The 19,715-nt window shown below is 32.8% G+C and overlaps 1 protein-coding gene across 1 annotated transcript; it reads right to left on the bottom strand.

The window, feature by feature from the left end:
- Positions 1–11,125: 11,125 nt before the first annotated feature.
- LOC129757243 (KH domain-containing, RNA-binding, signal transduction-associated protein 2-like) lies at positions 11,126–16,911 on the bottom strand. The gene is made up of 4 exons (XM_055754406.1): positions 16,491–16,911; positions 15,806–16,427; positions 13,358–13,548; positions 11,126–12,705 (listed from the first exon to the last, which is right to left on the bottom strand). Exons 1-4 carry the CDS (start codon positions 16,693–16,695, stop codon positions 12,557–12,559), a joined length of 1,167 nt encoding a protein of 388 aa, XP_055610381.1. The 5' UTR covers positions 16,696–16,911; the 3' UTR covers positions 11,126–12,556.
- Positions 16,912–19,715: the final 2,804 nt, after the last annotated feature.

Genomic DNA, 19,715 nt, shown 5'->3' with positions numbered 1-19,715 from the left:
TAGAATCGACGGCGCGACTGGTTTCGCAGTGTATAATGAGCGCTTTGAATCTTCTTTCAAGCTTCAAGAGCCATGCTCCGTTTACGTTGCCGAACTAGCCGCAATTTATTGTACCTTGGAACACATTCGCACTCTGCCCGTAGACCACTATTTCATCTATTCGGATAGTCTCAGCTCCGTTGAGGCGATTCGATCGATGAAACTGATGAAGCGCTCTTCCCATTTTTTGCTGGAAATTTCAGGGATATTGGGCGCTTTGATCGAAAATTCGTACAGGATTACCTTAGCTTGGATCCCGTCTCATTGTCTTATTCAAGGCAATGAGAATGCGGACTCATTGGCTAAGGTGGGCGCGTTACAAGGTGAAATCTTTGAGAGGATAATAACTTACAATGAATATTTTTCAATACCTCGCACTTTAGCGGTTAACGCTTGGCAGTCTAGCTGGGACAATGGCACAAAGGGACGTTGGCTCCATACGATTATCCCTAAGGTTCCGACGAAGGCATGGTTTAAGCATTTTAACATGAGTCGCGATTTCATTCGCGTGGTTTCTCGGCTCATGTCAAATCACTGCCGGCTTGACGCGCATTTGTTTCGTATACAACTAGTTACAAGCAATGTTTGTGTTTGTGGGGATGGCTACCACGACATTGATCATGTTTTGTGGACGTGTGAACGGTTTGATCGATCGAGGGCTTGGCTACTGGATACCCTTAGGGCCCGAAGTAAACTACCTGGTGTTCCAATTCGAGACATCTTGGCAAACTTAGATCTTGAATATTTGTACCCTATATACAAATATCTTAAAATGTCTGAACTGGTCGTTTAGTCCTCTTCCCCTCTGTCTGTACTCTATCTTATGCTCTTTTCGTCTATTTATTAGAACAAACTTTCATCCGACGGGTCCTACAACACCACAAAGAAGGCTGGCCAGGAAGTCAAAAACCCTGAGGTAGCTATCGAAACCACAGCTACAGGAAGCCACCACCGGACCCTAACGGAAACTGTTCTTGGAAGTGACCCCAGTTAATCCCCTTTCCTTTCCTATACACAGTTGAATTAACAGTTGAGTAGCCGCGACGATTACGGCCCCCCTATTACTAACCCAAAGTTAGGAAAAATACTCCCGGCACATAAAAACTTTATAAGTAAAATGCCTAATAAAACCTTTTGTAAATTAAAAAAAAAAAAATATTAAATTAAACTTTTCGTTTGTCGCCAATTCGGGCAGCAATCATCACAAAAAGAACACACACTGTTGTAGTTCTCTTACCTTTGTGTCCATAACTATTATTCAGATGCTATGTGTAAGTAAATTGCAAAAATTTTAAAATAAAAATTTGTCAATACATACTTAAATACAGGGCTGGTAGCGGTTTGACAATGAAATAGTAGGGACTTTAGTGACCAAAATTTGAAAAAAAGTGACTAAATAGTGACTTTGAGGACCGAAAAAAGTGACCAAATAGTGACTATGTAGAACGAAAAAATAACTTTGAAGTACTCACTTCCATCTGTACCGTTGAGCCGTCAACACGTACGCCGGAGCATCGTATCGTTGCTGTGTACCTGCAGGAACATTTTACATTATTTATTTTTTCCTTACCTGTATTTCAATCAGCACTTTTCAGTGCTAAAATTATTTTCATTTTCTTTTATTCATATTTTCTCTTTTCTTTCCAGCATGGGGAAGTCTTCGGCCGGCTCAAGGGCCGGAAGAAAACGGATTGCTGAACCTAATCCAGGGCCATCTGCCAAAAAAGTTGAAATTTCCAATTCATTCGATGTCCTTCATAACATCGGTGATGAGGAAATATTCATATTTAATTCTGATAAGAGTACTAAGAAACCTTCTTCTTCTTCTTATACTCTTAAAAACGAAAAGATTCCACCAATAACGGTCACGATTCCTGACTTCAATGCCTTTCGAAAAGAAATCGTCACTTCCGTCAAGGATGTGAAGATTTCTTTTCAGATCGGTCGAAGGGGAACTGCTCGTATATTGGCGGAATCTTTTAATGATTTTCAAAAGGTTTTAAATTATTTGAATAATAAAAAACACCAATTTTTTACGTACGACACTAGAAGTGATCGTCCATTTAAAGTTGTACTTCGTGGTCTCACTGGCGATCAGACACCGGATGAGATCACAGCTGAATTAAATTCTTTGTTAGGTTTTTCTCCAATTCAAGTAATTCAAATGAGGAAAAGAACCAACACGAATAATATCAGTAGTGTTGGTTTTGCTCCTGAACTTTATTTGATCCATTTTAAAAAGGATCAGGTTAATAATTTGCAAATTCTTGAAAAGGCTCGTCTTATGTTTCATTGTCGAGTCAAATTCGAACCTTTTCGTAAATCTTCTACCAATTTTCTTCAAAATATTACGCAATGTCGCCGTTGTCAAGCTTTTTGTCATGGCACTAAAAATTGTAGAATGAATGCCAGATGCATGTTTTGCGGCTCATTCGATCATGAAAAATCTAAATGCCTTTTTGGTGGTGATAAGCCAAAAACAGAATTTTTTAAGTGTGCAAATTGCGCAGGTAATCATTCCTCGAATTCGCTAGACTGTCCCATCAGGGCAAAAATTATTGCTTCTAGGAAAAATCCCAAAGTTTCCAGAAAAGTTTCTTCTCCTCCTTCCTCTTTTTCGTCTTCACACGTCGGGCCGGCAAACAACCTGCCTGTTCGCATTCAGCCTCGGTCTACATTGGAATCACGGCTGGGTAATACCCGAAGTGATTTTAATGTTACCTGGGCTGATTCTGCGCCCCAGACTCGTTGTTTATCGTTCTCAGAGGTGGTTGAAAATGGGTTTCCCTCTTCAGGTTTAACTAATAAAAATGGGAAAAAACCAAGTCTCAACGTTCATGCGAAGGCTTGGGAAAATCCCCGAAATTCAAATACTTTTTCTTCTCCTTCCTCTTCTGATTCTAACAATTTTGTTGATTTGGGTGAGATTACTGAGGAAAAATTAAAATTTTTGCATCAAAATTTAATGGAAATGATGCAACTTATGTTGAAAGCAAATTCAATGTTTGAAGCTTTCCAAACTTCTTTTAATTATGCTAACAAAATTATTATGACTTTACGATTCCCTCATGGATCCAAATAGATGTTTAAATATTATGAATTGGAACGCTAGATCTTTGCTGGCTAACCAAGATGAGTTCTTTTTATTTTTGAAAACCCAAAACATACATATTGCTGCAATCACTGAAACTTTTTTAAAGCCAGACAATAACTTGAAAAGTAATGCTTTCTTTAAAATTTTACGAAATGATCGACTTGATCGACATGGTGGGGGTGTAGCTATTGTCATCAATAGTCGTCTCAAATTTAGACTTCTTCCTTCTTTCAATACCAAAGTCTTAGAAACAATTGGAATTGAATTAGAAACGTCTATGGGGAAAATTATAATTATTGCCGCATATTTGCCTTTTCAATGTAGCGGTGAACAGAAAAATTTTTTGAAGGGAGATTTACAAAAACTCACCAGAAATAAATCTAAATTTTTTATTATTGGTGACTTTAATGCAAAACACCGATCTTGGAATAATATTTCATCAAATTCAAATGGGAATATTTTGTTTAATGACTGCTCTGCAGGTTATTATACTGTTGAATATCCTAATGGGCATACTTGTTTTTCTTCAATTAGAAATCCCTCCACAATTGATTTGGTTCTAACGGATTTAGGCGAGCATTGTAGTCAATTAGTTACTCATGCGGACCTCGATTCAGACCACCTTCCAGTAACATTTTCTTTATCCCAAAGTCCCATTGAAAACCCTTTAAAATCAACTTTTAATTTTCAAAAGGCTAACTGGGAGCGATATATGAATTTTATTGAACGTAATCTAGATGTAAACGTTCCATTGAATTCAATAGAAGATATTGATTTGGCTGTAGAAAATTTGACAACTTCAATAGTCAATGCTAGAGCCGCTTCAATACCTAAAGTTAAACATAAATTTAATCAACCTTTAATTGATGATGATCTTCAGTTTTTGATACGACTGAAAAACATTCGTCGACGCCAATTTCAACGAACTAGGGATCCTTATTTGAAATTAATTTATTGCGACCTTCAAAAAGAGATCAAACGTCGTTTAAATTTCATCCGTAATGAAAATTTTGCTAAAGCAGTAGAGGACATAAAACCCTACTCAAAGCCATTTTGGAAATTAACTAAAATTCTAAAAAAGCCCCAGAAGCCAATTCCTTCTTTGAAAGATGGGGATAAACTTCTTTTAACTAATTCAGAAAAAGCTCAAAAATTAGCCCAACAATTTGAGTCTGCTCATGATTTTAATTTAAACGTTGTAAGTCCAATTGATGCTCAAATTTCCCTAGAATTTGATGATATTCTTTCTAAGCAAATTGTGTTTGAAAGTTCTTGTGAGACAAATATTGATGAACTTAAATTGATTTTCAAAAAATTTAAAAATATGAAAGCCCCGGGGGAAGATGGGATTTTCTATATTCTTATTAAAAAGTTGCCTGAAAGCACTTTAAATTTTTTAGTTAAAATCTTCAATAAATGTTTTCACTTGGCTTATTTTCCCAATAAATGGAAAAATGCCAAAGTAACTCCAATTTTGAAACCTGGAAAAAGTGCTTCAGAGCCTTCAAGTTATCGACCAATTAGTTTGCTTCCTTCTTTAAGTAAACTATTTGAGAGAGTTATTTTGAATAGAATGATGATTCACATTAATCAGAATTCTATTTTCCCTGATGAACAATTTGGTTTTCGTTATGGACATTCTACTACACATCAACTTTTGAGTGTAACTAATATGATTAACGCTAGCAAATCTGAGGGTTATTCAACTGGTGTTGCTCTTCTTGATATTGAAAAAGCTTTTGACAGTGTTTGGCACAAAGGTTTAGTAGCTAAATTAGCTCGATTTGATTTTCCTGTATATCTCACCAAAATTATTCAAAATTATTTGACTAGCCGAACTTTGCAAGTAAGCTATCAAAATTCATGCTCTGAAAGGATACCCATTAGAGCTGGTGTCCCTCAGGGTAGTATACTTGGGCCTATTTTATACAATATTTTTACTTCTGATCTTCCTGATGTCCCAGAAGGAAAAGGTAGAAGATTATTTGCTGACGATACTTTGCTTTCAGCCAAAGGTCGAAATTTACGGGTGGTACGCAGTAGATTGCAACAAAATTTAAATTCCTTTTTGAATTACTTGAAAATGTGGAAAATTTCTCCTAACGCTTCCAAAACTCAACTTATTTTATTTCCCCATAAGCCAAGAGCAAATTTTTTAAAACCTAATGAAAATCATTCCATAACTTTTAATGGGGTTTCATTAGAATGGTCTGATCACGTGAAGTACCTGGGACTTACACTTGATCGGAATCTTACTTTTAAAAATCACATTGAAGATATTCAATCTAAGTGTAATAAATATACTAAATCTCTTTATTCTCTCATCAACAGGAAATCCAGGTTGTGTCTGCGAAACAAGATGTTAATCTACAAACAGGTATTCCGACCAGCGATAATGTATGCAGTTCCGATTTGGTCTAGCTGCTGCGCGACGAGGAAGAAAGCCATCCAGAGGATTCAGAACAAGGTTCTGAAAATGATTTTGCGGCTTCCACCTTGGCACAGCACCGAAGATCTTCATCGGATTGCGGGCATTGAATCGATCGAAGAGATGGCCAACAAAATCATCTCCAACTTCAGAGGCAAATCGATGCAGTCTTCCATCGCAGAGATTCGTTCTCTCTATAATTAGTTTTAATTTAGGATAGTTTTAGTTTTTAGTAGTAAGTTTAAAATATTTTTTGACATTACAGGATGTTCTCCTACATAAAAATACATGATTGCACTCAGCAAAATTAATTCAAATAAATAAATTATAGTGATTAATAAACTATAGGGCTCTGAAAGTTCATTATTGAACCGAACACCTAATTTAATGTATTAATGTAATATAAATGTAATGATGAATTGGTACTAATAAAGATATATTTAAAAAAAAAAAAAAAAAAAACTTTGAAGTACAAAAAATGTGACCAGTCAGGCCCGTGCGATGGACCCTTCCGGGGGGGTTTTCAAAATTCAAATTTAGATAAAATTAATAACAATACCAAAAATAAACAATTGAAAAGGAAAGGGTTTTCTTACACCATTTGTCACTCATGTTCAACACAAAAACTAAAAAAATGACTGATAAACAAAATTTTGGAAACATATTACAATAAATGTTTCAAATTTTCGATAAGTCAAGAAAGTAAGAAATAAATTAGTTTCAAAAGAATTTCTTAGCAAATTTAAAATTAAAAAATATCTGAATTCTAAAATAAATGTAAAATCTTGTACAAAAGAATAGATGTTAGGAAAATGATAATAATTGTTAATTTTTATTCATCTAAATTTGGAATTCTTTTCCTCATTTTTAACTGGAAGTTTAGGGAGAAATTCCGCTGTAATTTTTTAATTTGAACAAAAAATATTTAATCACGATTTAAAATGTAAATTACCGATTACTGAATAAGAAATGAATTTTGAACCGAATTTATTCAATGTTTGATGTTTTAATTTAATTTTATAAAAAGAAGAGTATATTTATAATTATTTTAAAAGTGCCAGTTATAGAAGCCAGACATAAAAACTTTAATAAAGTAAAATCCTCCATGTTCAACTACACTGACAAAGAAATGTTAGAAAATGAGTAATTATGTGAATGATAAAAACTGATAAAAAAATAAAAATAATGAGTTCAAAACTTTTGTTATTAACACTGCGTATTAAAATTTATTTTGAAAGTTGCTACTTAGAACAATTTTTCAAACTTTTGAGATTAATTTAAAAATCATGATCGATCCAAATATATGATTTCATATAAAAAATATTAATAAAAAGTTTTTAAAGTTTCAATCGCAGGTTTTTAAGCTTTGAATTACAAGCTCTGAGTATTTTGTCTCTTTTGATTAAAATATTGGGTCCTGAAAGAACAGAAGGTTGAAATTATGTTTTTTTTATTTAAAATTTGGAGTTAAAGGCGTATGGTTGAAGAACACGAAAATTTAGAATTTAAAAACAAGGAAACAATTGTTAAAAATATGTCTTAAAAAATTAAAAAGTTTGATTAAAAAAAATCCGGCAAGTTGATTATAAAATTGAAAAAAAACTGTACAATAAAATTCGGTAGATTTATTTAAAAAATTGAAAAAACAGTATGGAAATAAAAAAGATTAGTTTTTAAAAACATTTCAGGAAGAGTTTTTTCAATAAACATGTTTCATCATAACCATTTTGGTGCTTATTTTTTCAATTATTGATTTGGTAAATAGTGTCCTCAACTAGAAATTTTGTCAAATTCGGCCATTGAGTTTTGGTAATGAAGAGTTTATTACTAGTAAAATTGATAGATAACTGATTATGGAAAAATGTCATTACAAGTATTTTTGACATCACAGCAGAAAGTGTAAAAAACTTGATTCTATTTAAAGCTCATTAATTCATATAAAACTTTTATTTCTAAATAATATGTTTTTGATTTGAGTTTTTGTAAAAAGAAAGTGCAGAAACTTCTCTAAAGATTTTAAATTATTTTCATTTCAATAACAAAACCACCGTACGAGGAAAGGTGTGCTCTGATATGTCTAACCTCACTCGAAAAGCGGCGCGTCGAACTGCAGCAAGGTTTTATATTCGACACATTGACCAACCGTATTGACTGTGCTTACATTCTACAACGTGTTAACATTTATGTACCAACGAGAACACTTCGACAACGCCAGTTTCTTTCTATTCCTCGCCACCGTACTGCCTATGGCCAAAACCACCCTATTGACAAGTGTTGTGAACTTTTTAATTTAGTGTATAATTTGTTTGATTTTAGTATGTGCAAACGTCGTTTTAAAATAGGCTTAAGAAGAATTTCCTAGTTTTTAAGTCATCAGTCTGTACGGTAATTAAACCAAAGACGAAATAAATAATAATGAATATAAAAGCTGATAGAAATATTACATACATATTTAGATTCGGGGAACCCAAATAAGTTGAAATTACCGTTTAAATTCATTGCACCTAAAAAATGTAATTTTTGTGGCCTTGTGTAAATTTTTACAACCCTTTTTTTAAGTATTTAGAAGAACGAAAAACACCGAATAAAATTGAGTCTGAAATTGTTTTTTAAAGAATATTTCATATCATCATAACATTTGTTATGACATAAAAGATTTTTTTTTCATAAAAAAAACGGTTCGTTTCAATCTCAATCTTAGTTACACTTCTTCATAAAAACCCATTCTAACTAAAGACGAGATAGGGTTTTTGTATATCAAGTTTTGAGTTCCAATACAAAAGGTTGATTGAACTAAAAACTAGAATCTACAATCAAAGTTATAGTGTTTTCGTTTATTACCAGTGGTAACCTAGTTATCCACGAGTTTTGCCCGAACTGCTGTTTTTGTGTTCGTTTATTAATTCAGAAGTCCACAAGTTTTGCCCGAGGTTTGAACCTCAAGCAGGCGGTTGCAACCCGTAGAAGTTGTCAGTGTTGGGGGTAAGCATAAGGTTGACTATAGCAACCATATATTTGCATCGTCCCGGGTGACGATTCTGTTTGTTTATTCGGAGAAAGTTTTGCCCCGCGCCAGTGGAGAAAAACGAAAACGGCATTAGTTTCAATTCACGAACGTCAAATAATGTGAATGTCGTAGATCGAAATGTCTCAAGCCAAGGGTGATTCATGCCGAAATTCCGCCGGAGGCGAAAAAAATTTCTGACTGACTGATCAAGTAATTTACCGTTACTACCGTCAATATCGACACGCGCAATTCAAATTACTCTTTCATTGGTTTATTATCGGTGAAAAAAGTGACTTTTGGTGATAAAAGTGACCATTTTCCGGAAAATAGTGACTTTAGTGACCAAATGATGAAAAAAGTGACTTTTTAGTAACTGACCCAAAAAAAGTGACCAAGTCACTAAAAAGTGACTCGCTACCAGCCCTGTAAATACTATAAATAATAGTAGTTCTGTCATAATCTATTTTGTTTACAGGGCTAGAAGCGACCATGAGGCAAAAAAGTAGGGCATAATAGTTACTTTGAAATGAAATTAGGGCAAAATTAGTGACCATATCAAGTCAAAAATTACATTCAATTACATCTTTAAATGACATTTTCTGCTGAATGTCTAAGGGAACAGACAGACAGACGGACAGGCAGAAAAAAAACCTTGTCGAAATTTTCGAAACATTCAAATTTCAGTAGATTTAAAATTGAATTAAGCATAAGAAAATTTAAAATTGAGAATTAAATATCAGATATATAATGAAGACATAAAAATGTTGATACACATTTTTTAAATATAATTTAGTTTAAGGAGCAAAAATAGACAAAAAACTTAAAAAACCTATTGAAAAAATTTAGTATTGATAAAAGCTATAAAATTTTGAATCCCAAAAGAATAATATGTGCCTATTTATATTCTCAAATATTATATTTTACATTTTAAAGCTCATAAACAAAAAAAAATACCTAAACTAAAAAAGGCTAAACTTCACTTTAAAATTAATAAAAAAAAAAATAAAGAAAATACAAAGAAATTTTATAGAATTTTATAGAATAAAACGAATCAAAAACGTTGACAAACCACGTTTTTATGCAAGGATAAATTTGTTATAAAAACAAATCTGTACCAACACGTGAAAAGGATGTATCTCCATATATGGCGAATCGAGAAAAACGCGTTTGAAAAAAATACAACCTATTTTAAATCGCTAATTAAAATTCACTTGAAATTTTTACTTTTTATGAAAGACAAACGAATTTTAGAAGCATCCCCTACATGTTAGAATAGAGGGATATCAATTTTCAGGAAATAACAGCGCGCTATCGTAGATAGAATCTAGCTCACTTAATATTTTGTCTTCCTTGTTTATACACCCTTTGCTATTTTCTCATTTCTAGCTTCAGTTTTAAGCTCGCGTTCATTTGCAACTATGTTTTTATGTTGAATAAAGTGTTAAATCTTTACCAACACATAAAAAGGATCAATCTCCTTATATGGCGTATCGAGAAAAATGCGCTTGAATAAAATAAAATCTATTTTAAATCCCTAATTAAAAATCACTTGAAATTTTTGCTTTTTATGCAAGACAAACGATTTTTAAAAGCAGATAGCAGAGAACTATGTGTTAGAATAGAGGAATATCAATTTTCATGAAAAAACAACGCGCTATCGTAGATAGAACCTTGCTCACGTAGTATTTTATCTAACCTGTTTATACATCCTTTGCTATTTTCTTATTTTTAGCTTTAGTTATGAGCTCGCATTCATTTGCAACTATATTTTTATGTTCAATAAAGAGTCAAATTGATTATTTTGAGTTTGTTTGCGGAGTAGTAGCGAAAAAATTTTCCGGAGTAAAGGGTGTATATCAATGTGATGGCAGTTCTGGTTTTATAATGTTTATAGATCCTTTACTCAATTTGAGTTTTGTAACGGAATAATATTTTCTGAAAAGGGTTTTACCGTTAAGTAGTGCAAATGTTGGCCTATCATGAGGTACTGAAATTGGTTTTTGTTTACTTTTAAAGATAGATCCTTTTCACGTGTTGGTACAGAAATAATCAAGTTACGGATATTCGCGTCAACTGATAATCGAGTTCGACCTGTAAAATGAAATTTGGTAGTGAATTTAGAAAAGGACAAATGCGTTAACAAATGAAGTTATAAGCTGGGTCGAAAAGTACGTTTTGAGATCTACATTTTGATAGCACAAAGTTATCTGAATGAAATTTGGTTTTCAAGAAATTAACAAAACTAAATTATATTTTTGCTGGGAACTGTCGAACTTTGAATACGTTTTTCTCTAAACAGTGATGTTGACGCATGCGCGTATTCAAAGTTCGGGCAAAGTTGCAAAACGGTTTTCAAACGTAATATGTAGTCATTTGTATTTAAATTGTAGAAAAAAGTGACTTTAGTGACCAAATTTTGAAAAAAGTAACTTTTGAGTGACCAGCTCAAAACAAGTGACTAAGTTACTAAAAAGTGACCAACTTCTAGCCCTGTGTTTATCGAAATAATCTAGAGAAGGATTTTCTTGTTGTTCTAAAAAAATTGATCAGTTACCTCTTTTTTCAGTGTCTTTCGAGATGAGAGGATTTATTTTGAATGTTTCGTTTTTTCAGTTTGGTTACAATTATATATATTTTTTTTATATTATCACCCTTTCAAATGACGGTTTGCTCATATCCAATCTTCCAATTACCATTTCCTTTTTTCTGTTTTGTTTCTTTATCCCTTTAGTTTTTATTGTAAAGATTTTTAATTGTTACTGAACTTCAAAAACAAACTTCTGCTTTTATTCTGAAGTGTTGGGCTCCAAACCACTTTTTCACTAGATGTTTACCATTTCCTATTTCGTTTGGTTGCTTTTAATTTGTTTATGTTGAGTGTTGTTATCATCATCGAAAAAAGTTTTCCGTCTCAGGTATTTGTTTATTATGTCTTCCATCAACATTTTATTGTTGAATATTATTAGGTACTGTTTCACAGTTCAATACAATGCTTTATAGCTTATGGTTTTTCATATTTTTGTTTTGTTTTGATACTTTAAAGTGGATACATAGATACTTTATAGTAGCTGAACAGGTTTGACATTTTACTTTTCTTTACAATGTGTGAATTTTCTGTATTTTTCTTTTTAAAAATGTTTACGAACCTTTTGTCAACTTCTAGCATTAGCAAATAGTGTAGTACATGTTTCAAATCATTAAATTAAGATTTCAAATTTGACAATGCTAGTGTGAGTGGGACATATTTTGTTCGTTAAAATTGATTTTTTTTTTTCCAAAGCTTAAATAGGGAACTTCCTCATATGTTTGTGTAGTTATACGATTGTTTGCGTGATTTTTTTAACTGCTAAATTTGGACAGTATTTATTTGTGAATTATTTTGTTGTTTTTCTTTTTCACTTCTTTCAGCTTGAAGACATGTGAAATTTTATTGTTGATAATATTTTTCAAGCTTTATTTAATTTGTATGTTGAATGAATTTCAATGTTTTTTTTTATTTTAATCAAGTTACATTTGTTTTTTTTTTCTTTATTTAAGGTTATATATAGATTTATTTCATTATTATTTGACTTTGAATTTTTTCTCATTTGTGTCTGCAACAGATTTTTGATGTTAATTGTTTTGCTTGTTTAGTTATGATTTATCTCTTCTTCTCGTTCGTCGACAGTGTTGTTGTTCTTGTTGTTGATGTTGCGGTTCTCCTTCCATTGATTTCCTTCTGCGTTAAAACCCTATTGCTTCGTTGGGCACTCTCGCGTTGCTCGACCGCTGTTGCCTCGTTGAGTTTGATGAATGTAAATGTTTTGTTTTTGAATATTTAAAAAAAATCCTAAAGAGATTATACGACACCTTGTGTAAAGTTTGGTTCCTGAAACCAATGTCTTAAAATGCTTCTCAACTTGTACGGTCGTTCCGTACCATGTTCGGTTGAGTGTTTTATCTTTATCAAAAAAAAAAAGGAGTTAACTTAGAGATCTAGAACAGCTCTTCATTTGGTCGGACGAGAATACGGCGCATGGCGATAGCGTGGCATCATTTCCCGCTTGCCGGGAATCTCCTCCGGTTGGGCGCGTGGTGGTCCGGCGTAGAGCGGCTTCCAGGGTCTGGTGGCAACAACCGGAGCTGGCTTTGGATGGCCTGTTAAGCGACAATTTGTTGGTTTGATTGTTTTGGTTTGTTTGTATTTGCATTTTAGAATGATAAAGTTTTGAGACGGACATCGCCAAATTCGCCAAACAGTTCATTTTAGAATTTTTTAATTTGTTTTAGGTAAATTATAAAGTTAAAATATTATCAGATTAAGATAAACGAGAGACAGTTGATGATTCAGGTTTTAAAGTAAAATATTTGTTAATCATTACCGGTTTAAAATTTTAAAATTTTTGAGTTTAAAATATTTAGGATCGATCAAGAAACAGAAATTGCGCGAAACAACTTTAAAGGAAAGGTCCCTAGCCAACGATTCAACTATTCGACGAGCAGTCGTCGGAACTGTTTGCCCTAGCCCTTTTACGATAGCTACGAAAGCGAAGATGACGGCGGCGACAACGAGGACGATTTTCGGCAGATCGGTCTTCGGAATCGGAAGAAGACGACGAGGAAGCAAACGGCGGAGATCGTTTTCGATAGTCGTCGCCGCCCTCGGTCAGCCGAGAACGACGAATGGAATGGCGGCCACGATCTGGCGTTTTGCTGCTGTTGGCCGAGTGATTGGCGGACACAAATGATCGTCGTCAGCAGCGTCATCAGTACGGGGAACGATAGTAGGAGGACGGGGGATATACGTTACCTGGGTAGGGTCTTGCCGGTTCCGGGCGATGATAATACTCTTGTCGGTATTCGGGCTCGTACTCTGCTGCTTCCGGGGCCGGGGCGTATTTTGGTCTTGGTGGAGGAGGCGCGTGAGGCGATTGATGATACGAATAGCCGGGCGGTTCGTAGGCGTGCTCATAGGTTGGCTCTTCATAGCGTGCTACGGGTCTGAAAAAGTACAGTAAAGCAATCAAACATTGAAAGTTTTTTTTTGGAAAGTTTTACAACGTATAATCAGTGATTTTTTAAGTAAGTTATTCTTCGAGAGATTATTTCGTTAGAGTAACAAACTATACACAATAGAACCTAGTTTATCCGTTTTGTGATGCAATGGTTGATAAGCCAAACAAAGAGATAAACCCAATTTCTTTACGAAAAGTTGCAGGTCATGTTATAGAGTGGTACAAAATTTATTTGGAACATCGTTGAACTGAGAAACTCCATACTTAAGGACCTAATCTAAAAGGCCTCTCAAAAATTCTCAAAAAAAAAAACAAAAAAAATCAGAAAATCTGAAAGTAGGTCTAAAGCTTGTCATACGCGGTGTTTGATTTAAAAGTTGATCCTTTATTTAGTATTGATAACATGTTGTTTTTTCTTTAACAAACTGAATGGTCTTTAGTTTCCATTATTTGACCAAGCTAACCAATTTGTCAACGGTCTGATCCTCCATCTGCCTTCAAAAGACCTTTGCAAGAGCCAAAGGCGGTCAAAAAGCACTCACCATATCAAACAGGCCATAAAAACTATAAAAATAGGATCTCCGGTGATGAAAGCGCCTTTAAAATACGGAATTCCGAAACCACACTGTTTCGCTTCTGGATTCCGACCAGTTGGTTCCATTTTGGTTTAAAAACGTTTTCAAATACTTAACTAACAAAAATATCTACTTTTACAGCAATGTTTGCGGCAAAATGTACCTTTTCTAAGCAGTGTCCGTTTTACCCTACACTGAAAGAAAAATCATGGTATTCCAAAATGAATAAAAATGTTTAATTTTACCATACGTTGATATTGTCGATATAAATAAAGTTTTAGTTATTTTGACGACTTTTTGGTTAGTTTTACCATGCGGAGCAGAAAAAATATGGTAAACCTTAATGAAAACAGAGGTTTGGTTTTACCATGCACAAAATTTGTTGATAAAAATGAAATTTTGGTTATTTTGACGATCTTTTGGTTAATGCTACCATACGGGCCAAAAGAAAATGTGGTAAACCTACATAAAAAAGAGGTTTAATTTTACCATGCGGAACGTTTTGTGCATTCGAATATAAAATTTTGGTTATCGTGACAATACTTTGGTACATTTTACCATGGTTGTCAATAGCCAAAATACTTTCAATCAGTTGTGTCATCTTGCACTTTGTTGCCTCTTTGCCATTGAAAAGGCTTTGAATTTTAATTTATTGTTGAAAACTTTGGAAACAATATTGATTTTGTGCTATGTTTCGCGATGTTAAAGGTAAAGTGTTTTGGTGTGTGATATATACAAAAGATATCATGTTTTATTTATCCGCAGAAGGCCATTACAATCTGGAGTGCGAGCAGAGCCATCAACGGCCGCTAATTTCAACAGTTTATAAAATGTTCAAGAGTAAGAAAATTTTGTTAGTATTTCTGTACAATATTTGACTTTTTTATATTTTTAGCGCACGGGGCGATGATGATCCGAGAAGACCAAAATAAAACCTTGGGACACCGGACACCGGAAACGAAATGTCGAAGGAACCTTCATCAAGTTTGGTTTTGGCATTTCCTGATCTAGTGTTAATGACAACAATAATATATGTGAAAAAAATAACGGGGATAGTAACAGTAATGAATAAAAATAAACCAGCATTTTAAAAAAAATAAATTATTTCATTGAATGCATGGATAAATCACCATAATTTTGTCTTAAGTACCATGACATAGTAAAATTGACCGTCATTCAGCCATAACGCACCATAACACGTTCACATGGTAATTTTAACCAATCTTTTTTTTAAGATAAACAAAAACGTACTCGAAAAAAAACCATCTGTTTTTATTTTTAAATTTACCCTCGAATATGGTAACGGTTACCATGATTTTTTTTCTCGGTGTACCCTTTTTGAAAAGTGTAATTTGCAAGAATGTTTTAGATTGCTATAAAAACAGTCTTGATGCAGGAAATTTACTAATTCCAATGGTTAATACGATAGCAAACAATCTAAACTGCTCTTCTGCAAGAAAACTGCGATGAAAAAAGCAATATCTGATTTTCTATTGCGATTCTACCTTAGGGTGTCCGTCTTACCCGACTTTCCCCTAGTAGTAAACTCAACAGGAATAAGTACCTATTTTGACTCCGTTTAAATTGGAGCTTGCTTCCCATGAATGTGTGACATCAGAGTTTGGATTGAAGAGCCTGAAAGCTACTATAATTATCGATAAAACTCACCTCGCTCCGTAGGTTTCCTCCATAGCAGCTCGAGCTTTGTCCAGAATGGACAGCACCTTCTTCTGGGGCGGCACGGCCCGAACAGGAGCCATCGTAGGCGGAGGTGGTGCCGCAGCGACTGGCATTGTTTCTACCATCGGAACCTGCTTCTTGAAGGGCGGTTTCTTGATATGAATATCAGAGTCCATATCTTCCATCATCTCCCGGAGCTGCTCTTGTCGGATGAAATCGTTACTATCCGGAATCAGATATTTACGCAGCTCGGCCAGCGCATAGGCAATGCGGGCGTGAACCTCAGCCGGAGGACCATTGGCGCTCACATCGACATGCAAATCGTCACACAAGTGAGCATATTTGGTGTCCATTCCGTTGCGGAGTTCTTCCTCTCGTTTGCGGTCTTTCATGGAACCACGCCCGAGGATGGCCATCCGGCACATGGTATCTTCCTGTAGCCGCTTCAGGGTGTTTCCCTTGGGACCGAGCAATTTTCCGACGAAATTGAATCGTGGATGTTCCTTCACCGGAACCAGAACCTTGACTGTCACTTTGATGTGTTTCTCTCGGTAGATATCGATGTACCGGCGTGCTGGCGGTTTGCCAGACTTTTGCACGCTTTCGATTTCTGTAATTTTAAACGAAATTCACAAAAAAAATCAAAGTTTGTGTAATAGTTTTTTGAACTTACCAACTTCCAGCAACCGGTCCGCAATCGGATACTTCCGTTCCATTTCCATCCTTTCGGCCATCATACCCTTGATGTATTCCTGGGCCTTCTGCGATTGTTGTTGCGTTTCCTGGTCATCCTCTTCGTGCTCCTGGTTGGATTTATTGTTGTTCCGCTTAAAATCACTAGCCTCATCATTGTATCCGTTCGCATCGGTATCAGCCATTTTGGATTTCGATTATCACTCCGGTATCGATAAAAATTTAACTTATGTTTAAATCGTTCCAAACACCGTCTGTAGCTTGAAATTTATCAGCTACGTGTACTGGAAAAACTGCTCTACCGATTAATGCCTTTAAAATCGCAAAATATCAGCAAACAGTCAAGAAAAGCTAATTTTCCGTCGTGCTGTAAAATTTTTATCTTTCTGCACTGAGGAGACCGAGCTAATATGGGCGGCTGGCGGCTCACTTTGAGGCGGCGGCCGATAAAACGCCCACTTTTGACAATCGAGGGGTGAATTCTAGAACAGTGGGCGCACACGCCTATTAAATAAAACTTAAATTGAAATAGACAAATTTTGTTCATCTTGAAAGTCGTCCTGCAGATTTGAGAAAAGAGTTAAAATTGAAAAATTATGCCCATATTATAAATCTTTTATAATCTCTAAAAGCTGTTAAAATTAGGAATCGTCGCTATTCTCTGAATTCTAAAGACGAAGTGATGAATTCTAATTCAAATTCTAATTCTAATTCTAGTAAAAATATAATGTTTATTATGTTGAGAAACAATAATATATTTTAACATTTTAACCAAGAAAGCACGCACGCAAAAGAAGAAATTTCAAAATGTTTTTTTCAAGATTGCAAAATGAATGTTAACCTAAAAAACAATATAGCGAAAATTTCAAATAATACACTATATTTCAAAAAAACACAGGGCAAAAATAACAAAAACTAAAAAAAAAATTACAAAAATGACAAAAATGACAAAAATGATAAAAATGACAAAAATGACAAAAATGACAAAAATGGCATAAATGACAAAAATGACAAAAATGACAAAAATTAAAAAAAAAAAGAAAAAAATGACATAAATGACAAAAATGACAAAAATGACAAAAATGACAAAAATGACAAAAATGACAAAAATGACAAAAATGACAAAAATGACAAAAATGACAAAAATGACAAAAATGACAAAAATGACAAAAATGACAAAAATGACAAAAATGACAAAAATGACAAAAATGACAAAAATGACAAAAATGACAAAAATGACAAAAATGACAAAAATGACAAAAATGACAAAAATGACAAAAATGACAAAAATGACAAAAATGACAAAAATGACAAAAATGACAAAAATGACAAAAATAACAAAAATAACAAAAATGACAAAAATGACAAAAATGACAAAAATGACAAAAATGACAAAAATGACAAAAATGACAAAAATGACAAAAATGACAAAAATGACAAAAATGACAAAAATGACAAAAATGACAAAAATGACAAAAATGATAAAAATGATAAAAATGACAAAAATGAGAAAAATGACAAAAATGACAAAAATAACAAAAGGAAAATTTTGACAATATTGACAATATTGACAATTTTGACAATTTTCACAATTTTGACAATTTTGACAATTTTGACAATTTTGACAATTTTGACAATTTCGACAATTTTGACAATTTTGACAATTTTGACAATTTTGACAATTTTGACCATTTTGACAATTTTGACAATTTTGACAATTTTGACAATTTTGACAATTTTGACAATTTTGACAATTTTGACAATTTTGACAATTTTGACAATTTTGACAATTTTGACAATTTTGACAATTTTGACAATTTTGACAATTTTGACAATTTTGACAATTTTGACAATTTTGACAATTTTGACAATTTTGAAAATTTTGACAATTTTGACAATTTTGACAAGTTTGACAATTTTGACAATTTTGACAATTTTGACAATTTTGACAATTTTGTCAATTTTGACAATTTTGACAATTTTGACAATTTTGACGATTTTGACAATTTTGACAATTTTGACAATTTTGACAATTTTGACAATTTTGACAATTTTGACAATTTTGACAATTTTGACAATTTTGACAATTTTGACACTTTTGACAATTTTGACAATTTTGACAATTTTGACAATTTTGACAATTTTGACAATTTTGACAATTTTGACAATTTTGACAGTTTTGACAATTTTGACAATTTTGACAATTTTGACAATTTTGACAATTTTGACAATTTTGACAATTTTGACAATTTTGACAATTTTGACAATTTTGACAATTTTTTTTCAATTTTGACAATTTTGACAATTTTGACAATTTTGACAATTTTGACAATTTTGACAATTTTGACAATTTTTTTTCAATTTTGACAATTTTGACAATTTTGACAATTTTGACAATTTTGACAATTTTGACAATTTTGACAATTTTGACAATTTTGACAATTTTGACAATTTTGACAATTTTGACAATTTTGACAATTTTGACAATTTTGACAATTTTGACAATTTTGACAATTTTGACAATTTTGACAATTTTGACAATTTTGACAATTTTGACAATTTTGACAATTTTGACAATTTTGACAATTTTGACAATTTTGACAATTTTGACAATTTTGACAATTTTGACAATTTTGACAATTTTAAAATTTTTTACAATTTTGACAATTTTGATAATTTTGACAATTTTGACAATTTTGACAATTTTGACAATTTTGACAATTTTGACAATTTTGACAATTTTGACAATTTTGACAATTTTAACAATTTTGACAGTTTTTTTTTGACAATATCGACAATTTTGACAATTTTGACAATTTTTACAATTTTAAAATTTTTTACAATTTTGACAATTTTGATAATTTTGATAATTTTGACAATTTTGACAATTTTGACAATTTTCACAATTTTGACAATTTTGACAATTTTGACAATTTTGACAATTTTGACAATTTTGACAATTTTGACAATTTTGACAATTTTGACAATTTTGACAATTTTGACAATTTTGACAATTTTGACAATTTTGACAATTTTGACAATTTTGACAATTTTGACAATTTTGACAATTTTGACAATTTTGACAATTTTGACAATTTTGACAATTTTGACAATTTTGACAATTTTGACAATTTTGACAATTTTGACAATTTTGACAATTTTGACAATTTTGACAATTTTGACAATTTTGACAATTTTGACAATT

This window comes from Uranotaenia lowii, chromosome 3 (genome assembly GCF_029784155.1).
Source record: "Uranotaenia lowii strain MFRU-FL chromosome 3, ASM2978415v1, whole genome shotgun sequence".
NCBI classification, from domain to species: Eukaryota; Metazoa; Arthropoda; class Insecta; order Diptera; family Culicidae; genus Uranotaenia; species Uranotaenia lowii.
Note: the sequence above shows the minus strand (reverse complement) of the source record. Positions and strands in the feature narration are given on the sequence as shown.